General features: G+C 39.7%; 1 protein-coding gene and 1 long non-coding RNA gene across 3 annotated transcripts in view; one reads left to right on the top strand and one right to left on the bottom strand.

Moving 5' to 3' along the window:
• Positions 1 to 8,904, bottom strand: part of LOC107195442 — a 35,914-nt gene extending 27,010 nt beyond the window's left edge. Inside the window, exons 1-3 of one of the 2 annotated variants that reach the window (XR_003045370.1) lie at positions 8,705 to 8,904; positions 6,911 to 7,120; positions 5,280 to 5,365 (exon numbers count right to left, since the gene is read on the bottom strand). This is a non-coding gene — a long non-coding RNA (uncharacterized LOC107195442). The remainder of the gene's footprint in view (positions 1 to 5,279; positions 5,366 to 6,910; positions 7,121 to 8,704) is intronic. The other variant, XR_003045371.1, reaches the window with a different exon arrangement.
• A 43-nt stretch (positions 8,905 to 8,947) lies between these two features.
• The window catches only part of FBXW8 (F-box and WD repeat domain containing 8), a 111,028-nt gene continuing 110,863 nt past the window's right edge, over positions 8,948 to 9,112 (top strand). Inside the window, exon 1 of the mRNA XM_015586811.2 lies at positions 8,948 to 9,111. Coding sequence (XP_015442297.1) covers positions 9,037 to 9,111 — 75 coding nt within the window. The 5' untranslated portion in view covers positions 8,948 to 9,036. The remainder of the gene's footprint in view (position 9,112) is intronic.

Genomic DNA, 9,112 nt, shown 5'->3' on the forward strand with positions numbered 1-9,112 from the left:
TTCCAGTCTTTTTGTGAATTTTCCGCACCAGCTTTTCTTTTCCTCTCTCTTTCACAGTAGTACCTTACATCGATCATTTCTACTACTTCATCGCCTTGTTTTGCTTTGGCTATAAACATGCTCAGAAATAAAAGGAAAATAATGTTTATTGTCGTCCCTTACATGTCTTCACCTATCTGATGGCTTTGCTTCTTGATTTCTCTGAAGAGAAGTTGACACACTGTCTACTCAGAGCATAGTTTGAAGACCAGCAATGTTGGGTAACCATTAGGGTCAAATAATTACCTCTAAGAATCCCTAATCAGTACAGGGATTGAAAAGTGAGAAATTTAGGGTATCAAAAAATGCCAGAGTGAAAGGTGACCTTTTTAAAATTTCTGTTTCTTATTCCTGTATATAACTTTTTTTTTTTTTAAACATGGATATCAAAAGTAGAGCTCTACATTATCAGACAGCTCAGTCTGTAATGCCTTCTCAACAACGAGGAAAAGAGTACAAGTGGAAACATTTTGCTGTCCTTCTCTGACAATTTTTGGTGCTGGAAGCTATTTCATGTTTTTTCCACATTTCCAATATTGTCCTCTGACATTTTTCTAAAGAATTAGTTTACCTCTTACCACTACATATCTGTTTTTTTCCCCCTCAATTTCCTCCCGATAATTTTTGCCTTTCTCATTCTTCATTCCTTCGTTTATTCTTTTTTTGTTTTTTTTCTGAGTTTTCTTAGGTCTTAGAGTATCTCGAAGTGGAACAAATAATGTAGGTCCTGAAGTGACACTCTCACTTTAATCTGGGGCCGATACCTGAGAAGTTATACAACAGATCTCCTTTTCGCTTCTCTTTTCCTTACTATGCATGTAATAGGTGATTTTCTTTGGCTATCAGACTATCTGAAGATTCCTATTTTAAATCAACATTCTGTCAAATGCCTTTTTTACACAATACAGTTCTTACCTGCTACTTGCTCATTTTGTATGTTTTTTCCTCGTTGATCTGTAGCTCCAGGTAAGTCATCGACATAATTTATTGGAAGCCTTGTAGAGGAATCCTGTTAAAATTCATATCAATAGTGAGATATAGAAAGATTTCCTAATCCCTTTCTCAGAAAATATCTGAATTTCCTACATTAAAAGCAAGCAGACCTAACAACAAAAGAAGCGTGTGATGAAAATCAAAATATTCAATAGAAAACTTCATCTTATGCTCTCTGGATCAACCTGATCTTTTGTCTTCATTGAGCTGCTCTAAATATTAAGCACGGAGGGCTGGAGTAAATACTTTCATAGACATAATATTGATTTATATGTGCACATCAACAGGGAACTAACTTCGAAACACCTACTCTACTTTGCATTCCCCACAAGTTCAAGAACATTTTGAAATATATGCATTTCAATAAATTACTTAATTAAGCTACTTGGAACTATTTAACAATAGTTCTAAGAAGATTTTTTAGAGTTAAAATTAGATACCTGACATGATAGAAACGTGGAGTATGTCATGTTACGTATAAACAGGTCATTATGGGACCTATTTCACTTAGGTAAAGATGGACGTGGAAAAAGCTAACTATTATTTGGTAAGTTTTTGAGAGGACAGTCATTGAATAAAATGGCAAGGTGGTAAGAAACACTTTTCTTGAAATTCTGTTTAAATAATAGCAAAAATGTTTACATAGTTAGGCACCTTTTATTTCTTATCTACACACTACAACAATAATACACATGTTATGATCGTGGTTAGCCCACTTCCTGCTTCCTGGTCATTCCAAGGCATACTCAGAAAGATCTTTACTGACACAATAAATTATACACTCATGCCCATTCCAACGATACTGCCCCAATGTTCTCTAACCTAACATTTTTTCTTTTCTTTATGTGGACATCTATAGTGACTTACAAAGGATTGTTGTTTACTCGATTTCTGCCCCTACAACTACAGCCTAAGCTCTCAACTTCTAGATTCGGTGTCTAACTGCCCAGCACATAGTCGGTATTCGATATCAGAAATTTACTCCAGATCAAAACGTTTAAGATCTCATCAAGAAGGCCTCAAATACTAAAGCAATACATGTCTACAGGGTATCGCCAGTAACCGTCTCCTGAAAATTGTCATCCCCCATACTCAAAATCAACATCCTTGTTTAACTTTCCCATTCTTTTCTTGACACTACTATCAATTCATTGCATCTCATGTTTACAAAAAGAGTTCTCGATATTTAGTAAGTCATCAAATACCACTGTGATCATTGTGCCTTACATTTTCATAGCACCCTTTACAAAGTGTTTTCACATTTCTTACCACATTTATCCTTTGCACGAACCTGAGATGTAGGGATCAATACTCTTAATATGAATGAGGTCACTGATATACTGACAGGTTATAAGCAAGTTTTCCCAAGGTCCCATAGCTAGTAAGTGACCAATCCAGGATGCTAATATGTTCTTGGACTTCAAATTCAGTATTTGTACCATGAGGTGGCAGATGACTATAATCTAAGACATTACCTTATACTTCCTTACATTACTATAAGAATGGCTGTCATAAAGGTACTCAATAAATCATATTTTAACTCTCTAAGACAGTTTTTCCTTGCAGAATCTACTTAACAATCCCAATACAATGAAACCTCAAAATCTCATGCATTATCCTTTCATGTTCCAAGGTATTAAAGAAATACACTCCAACATTAGGCCACGGATTGACCGGGAAGAATTCTTCAGTTTTTAGATAAACTGAACTTCAGAACTCAAACTGATGTTTTATGACTTTTAATCTGAGTTTCTTCTACTGTATTACACTAACATCAGTAAGGGAATCTTGCAAATTAGGAGAATGGTCCTATACAGTGTTATTGTATTGATAAACTACTGTATCAATTATCGTTTAAAATAGAAAACCAAATATTTTTCTGTGTAGATGCTGAGGTAGAAAATAAAGTCAAATCAGACCTTTTAAGTTTTAACATCACTTAATGCTGATACTAAAATAAAAAACTAATAACGAAAGACAGTACCTCAGAATCCCAAGGTGATTCTACTTCTTCCTCTTCTATTCCTAAGACTGACATTTTAACTGTAAAATGTAGTTACAGAGACATTAATGAAAATATTTATTACTATACATTTAAAATATATATACAAGTCTAGGTCCAATGATAAACATTTTGATAACATAGAAGTGAGAACAGATACAATGCACGGTTTTGAAACTTTGGTGAGGAAAAAAGAAGTCGTTTGTAGTTGGAATACTTTTGAAGAAACAGAGCAGAAAAATAGACTTAAAGGAAATGGATCTCATATTTGCATCTACACAATTTAGATTTGTTTATATCAGCTTATAAGCAGAGAAAAAATATAGATCGCCACTAAATGACCACTTGGATTATTTTTATGTGTTGCATCAACATAATTCATCCTGTTCTTATTTGTTTGCTCTCGTGGAGCACATTCATTAATATTCATACCATTTTCTTTGCTTCCAATGCCTGGCTTTATTGCTTCTTCCTATGAGAACAAAGGAAAACAAAAACCCAGTTTCAGAAAATATCACATTCTTTGACTTGTTCACTCAGTCAGTCAATCAGTCAGGAAGACAACAGACCTTTACTGTATCTATCAAATCATAGGCACCAACCTGGGAAAAGTGGCAAATACAAAGAAAAGATTTCATCCTCTATTGTAGTAGGGGCAGAGATGCATGAAAACAGTAAGAACAGAAGAGTATCATTTGCTACGTCTACAGCCGAGGTGAATAATGTACAGGAAGGGCACAAAGGGACAACAGTCAGTTGTACCTGGAAGGCTCAGGAAATGCTACAAAGATAGGGTTGCCTCTTCAAAGGTTTCCTAAGTGAAGAGTGAGGGTGTGAGGGACATGCTACATAGGGCAGTGGGAACAAAAGCATGAGGTAGGCAAGAGCAAGTAATTGAGGACTTCCACATCTTGGCTATTGCAAAGAATGCTGCAATGAATATAAGGAGACAGATATCTTTTTGAGTTAGTGTTTTGGATCTCTTTGGAAAAAGATCCCAGCGGGGGGATTGCTGGGTTCTATATGGTAGTTCTATTTTCAAAAGTCTGAGGATCCTCTGTATTGCTTTCCACTGTGGTTGCATCAATTGGAGGTATTATGGTGAACTGTACATCCCCATGACAATTATGTAACTGCCATTTTGTACTTTGTAACTTTTGAAACTTTTTATATGCTCATTTTTTTCAATGATAGTTCACATACGACATCATATTAGACTCGGGTGTACAACACAACGATTAGACATTTATATAACGTACAAACTGATCACCCCGGGAAGATGTGTTACATATATACAAAGGGACATACCCCATAAAGAATCAAATCACACTATTTGTTGTAACGTGGAAAGACCTTGAAATGTTATGCTAACAGAAATAAGTCAAACAGAGAAATGTAAATACCATATGATTTCACCTACATGCGGAATCTAAGGAACAAAAAGAACAAACGAATCAAAAACAGACTCACAAACAGGACAATTTGGTGACGGACAGAGGGAAGGGTGGTTGGGGGGCTGGGAGAATGGGGCGAAGGGTTAAAGAAGTACAAATTAGTAGTTGATAGTTGGTCATGGGGACGGGGAGCACGGCAGAAGGAATGCAGTTAGTATTAATATGATGGCTAGGTGGAGGTCCGGGGGAGGGAGGGAGCAATTGGGGGGATCATTTTATGAAATATATAGATGTCTAACCAATGTGCTATATACTTGAAACTAATTTAAATAAACAAATTTAAAAAATCAAGACACTGATTTTTAGAAAATCTGGACTAAGATCCATCGGTTGGGTGGAGCAGAGTATTGGTTTTCCACTCTGGGTGGGCCTCCAGTTTCCACAATCCACACCTGGTCTACTTGCCTCAGTGTTGTTTCCTGGAGTCACCTGTAGGCCATTTGAGTCTGTGGTCACAGAAGGCCCTCTGTGGCAGGCTGAGTGATGGCCCCCAAAGATATTAATCTGTGGAACCCTGTGAATGTTACCTTAGATGATTAAAAAAAGGCTTTTGCAGATGTGACTAAATTAAGTCTCTTGAGATGGGGAGAGTATTATGCACTTTCCAGGTGGACCCAATGCAATCACAAACGTCCTTATAAGAGAGTGGCAAAGGGAGATTGGAACAGAGACAGAAGATAATGTGACAAATGAAGAGAGAGGCTACATTGCTGGCTGTGAAGATGGAGGAAGGAGCTACAAACCGAGGAAGGCAGTGCCAGGAGCTGAAAAAGGCCAGGAAACAGATTTACCTCTAGAGCCTCTGGAGGAAGCGTGGCCCCGCTCACTCCTCAATCTCAGCTCTGTGAAATGGATTTTGGACTTCTGGCTTCTAGAGCTGTAAGAGAATAACTGTGTGTTGTTTTAAGCCACTTAATTTGTTACAGCAGCAATGGGAAACTGACAAACTCTCTTACCTTGGACATGAGAACAAACGAATGAATAGTCTCTGCTCCTGTCCCCCGCCCTCACTACTTTTTTGAGATTTACCTGACCCTGCAGTAAAAAGCTTCTTGCTCCTCGGTAGTTCAGCGCGTGACTGGTCTAAGGAGAACAATGAGAGAGGAGGTACTTGGGGGACAAATAAAGGCACTTCAGCCATCTTTCTGGGGCTCAGGCAGATCTGAGCCTGGGGTTTGGAGGGTGATGGACAGAGAATTCCCAGGGTTCCCCTTCCTGTGATATCCCTGTAGGTCTTTCAGTTCAGCCCAGTACCTCTTCCTCCTTTTTCTGTTTTGGGGAACTCTGTCCCCACTTCATGTGGTGCCAGAAATCCAGCTGATTGTAACCCCCACTCCTCCATCAAAGGCTAGGAATGTGACCAAACCAGGCCATTCAGATGATCCTCGAGGATAGTGGTTCTCAAACTGAACTGTGCATCAAAATCACCTGGAGGGATTGTTAAAACACAGATCTCTGGGGTTGCATCCCCCAGAGTTTCCTACTCAGTAGTCTAGGCTGAGGATTTTCGTTCCTAGCAAGTTCACAGGTGAGGCTAGTCCAGGGGCCACACTCCGAGAACTTCTGGGAATTTGACTCTCAAAAGATGGAAAGCAGGTGGTTCATGCCTTCTTATAATGAAATCTCTGGATCTGTTCTGATTCTGGGCACTCTGAGGTTCTGGTTAGTCCTCTTTTAACTTTGTGAGCCATCCTCCAAATTCAATTCCTTTTTGCTTAAGGTAGCAAGACCTGAAACCAAAGAACTTCAATAGATTGAACTAGAAAGGAACACTCGCTATGGAAAACGTTGGGGCTCTTGGAACACCAGACCATAGATTAGACTCCATGTGTCAAGAGCATGTTAATACGGATCATAGACAGCATTTACTGAATGCCTACTATGTGCCTTATGGATGCTAGGAGATTTACAGGCATTTGATCATACTTGTAGTCACTATGAAGGGAAGATATTTTTGTCTTTCATTTGAGGAAATGCAGGCCCAGGAATTTTCTATTGGAGAGATATAAAATCAACATAAATATTTGGAGTGAGTGGTAGGCAATACTGACAAAAAGACAGTATTTTCCTTCTTAGCGTATGTCTCTTTTTCATTTTCCCTGGGTGACTTACGTCCTCATTAGTCTTCCTACACTGTCCCTGTAAAAGTCTTTTAAACAGGCAAGAGAAAACATTGATTTTTGACTATCATAATCAGGTGTTTACAGTTTTTCCAGCTTGCTTTTCGTTATAAATATTAGATAGTCCATAAATTCTGGAGATATCAGAAGAGCCATATTTGGATTTTGACCCACGAGTAGATAATTAAAACAAGTTTGACCCCTGGAATTCATATTGAAAGCACTGAGAATGAGCAGGATGTTAGATGAAAGTTTGGAGAAAAGTAGCACGTTGTCTTTTAATTACAAAAAAGAATACATACTTGTATTAGACACTTCTTATGCCCAACATCACATCCTCTTGATTCATCTTTTACTTTAGTCATTGCGGCAGCAACTGGCCTTGTGCACGGGTGACCTGATAGTCCCTCCTGCTGGCTGCACAGAGTACCTCTTGCTTTTTGTTTTGCCCCAGGGCATCTCTGCTTCCTTGGTGTGGGATATCCCTGGGAATCCATTTACTTATGCTCAACCTGGAAATGGATTATGAAAAACTCACGGCTTAACCTTTCTCTAATGGAGGATGAGCCAGACGATAAATGCTCTTTTCTTCCAGCTCTTATCTCTTGGGAGGACAATTCTGAGGTGTGTTCTTCAAGGCTCCTTAGAAGGTCCCAGGGGGAAGGAATGTCAGTTTCCCACAGCAAGACCAACTCAGTGCTCTTTGGATTAGTTGTTTTTCCTTCCTGTTTTATTCTTCTCGGTCCTTTATGCTTATTCTCTGGAATCACTTCTGCAAATAACTAGCTACCTGCAAGCTCAGGTCTCAGGCTCTGTTTTCTGCAGGAATCCAGGCAAGAACAGCATCCACTGTAGAAAGTTAGACTATACAGATAAAGAACACTAAATCACTCGGGTCTCTAGAGACCTGTTCTGTGTATATTCTTTTCATGTCCTTTTTTTTTTAAAGACACTACTGAGATCATCCTGTATATATGGTTATGTATCCTCACTTTTTCACTTGCTATGTTATGAAAATCTTTTCATGTGATTAAATGTTCTTTTCCAATGTAATATTTAATAGCCGCAGTTTTTCATTTATTCATTCATTATTTATAGAGCAGCTATTATGTCCCAAGCACTGTTCTGAGTGCTGAAGACATAACCATGAACAAATAGATAAGGTCTCTGCTCTTATGCAGCTGACATTCCAGTTAAGATCTTTCTTACATTCTAATAGGGCACAACTTTTTTTAACCAATGTCCTGTTTAGACTGCTTCTGATTTTCAGTACTATAAACAGTAATTCTGTGAACATCCTTGAAGGTATTCTTTGAACTCTTAGGATAAATTCTTAGAAGTGGAATTATTGGAAGAAAGGGGATGTGAGTAAAGAGGGTGTTGGGATTAGCTCTGTCTGACTCTGGAGCCCAGGTTAATAACCATGCTGGTAGTATCAGTGAGTTGAAAAAAAAATTATGGTAACAAGCATCTGGGTCTGCAAATTACTAGCTACAGGAATTTGGGCTTAGTTTCTTCATCCGTAAAGTGTGCACAATAGTTCTCATCTTAACGGGTTGTTATTTATTGAGTAAATATTTATTGAGCACCTACTAATAGCTGGCCTCCAAGCTAAAAACTGACAGTCCATTAGGGAAGGGAGATAGTAATAAACAGTCACGCAGATATGAAATTACAAATTTTGTTCTGTGCTGTAAGAAGTATGGACCGCTGTAAGAATGAATAACATGGAGACCTGACATTTTGCGGGGAGGGAGGAGGCAGAGGTTGGGAGATTAAATGATGTGTGAGCTGAGATATGAAAGATATGTAGGAATTAACTGGGTCAGGGTGGGGAGAAAAATTCCCTGAGGAAGGAACGGCAGGTACAGAGCATTTTGAAGATGGAGTGTAATTGTATGTCACTTTCCAATCTCACAGCCCTTGCACTTGTAGTTCCTTCTGGAAATCTCTCTTCCGAGAGATCAGATCATCCCATGGTTGGTTCCTCTCATCTCGCTAGTAGTTCACATTGATACCTCAGATGGTCGTTCTCTGACCATCTTTCTAAAGTTATCCCTCCCACCCCCACCCCTTGCCTTGTTTTATTGTCTTACCTAGTTTTATTTTCTGGCGTATGATTGTTGCTCAATGCATGTTTGTTGAATGAAGAAACAGTGCTTGGCGCCAAATCTGCGCTAGGCAAAAGCCACAGGCAGGAAAGAAAACAAGCTGGGCCCGAGGTCAGGTCACCGACCTCAGCCTGGTGCTCCACAAGCCGCGTACGCGCTGGACACCGTGAGGGGCGCGCCGGGGGCGGGGCCGCCCACCCGGAACCCGAGTGCAGCTCCCGCTCCGGTTTCCGGCCGAGGCGGACACTTCCCGTGGAGGGACCGTTCCGTGGCATCCGGCAGGGCCGAGGAGGACGCTCCGGCCAGGAGAAGTGGCTATGGACAACCACAACCTGGATGAGTTCCGCCGGCGCTGGCAGGAGGAGCTGGCGCAGGCCCAGGCGCTGAGGAAGC

This window comes from Pteropus alecto, unplaced genomic scaffold (assembly GCF_000325575.1).
Source record: "Pteropus alecto unplaced genomic scaffold, ASM32557v1 scaffold113, whole genome shotgun sequence".
Taxonomy (NCBI): Eukaryota; Metazoa; Chordata; class Mammalia; order Chiroptera; family Pteropodidae; genus Pteropus; species Pteropus alecto.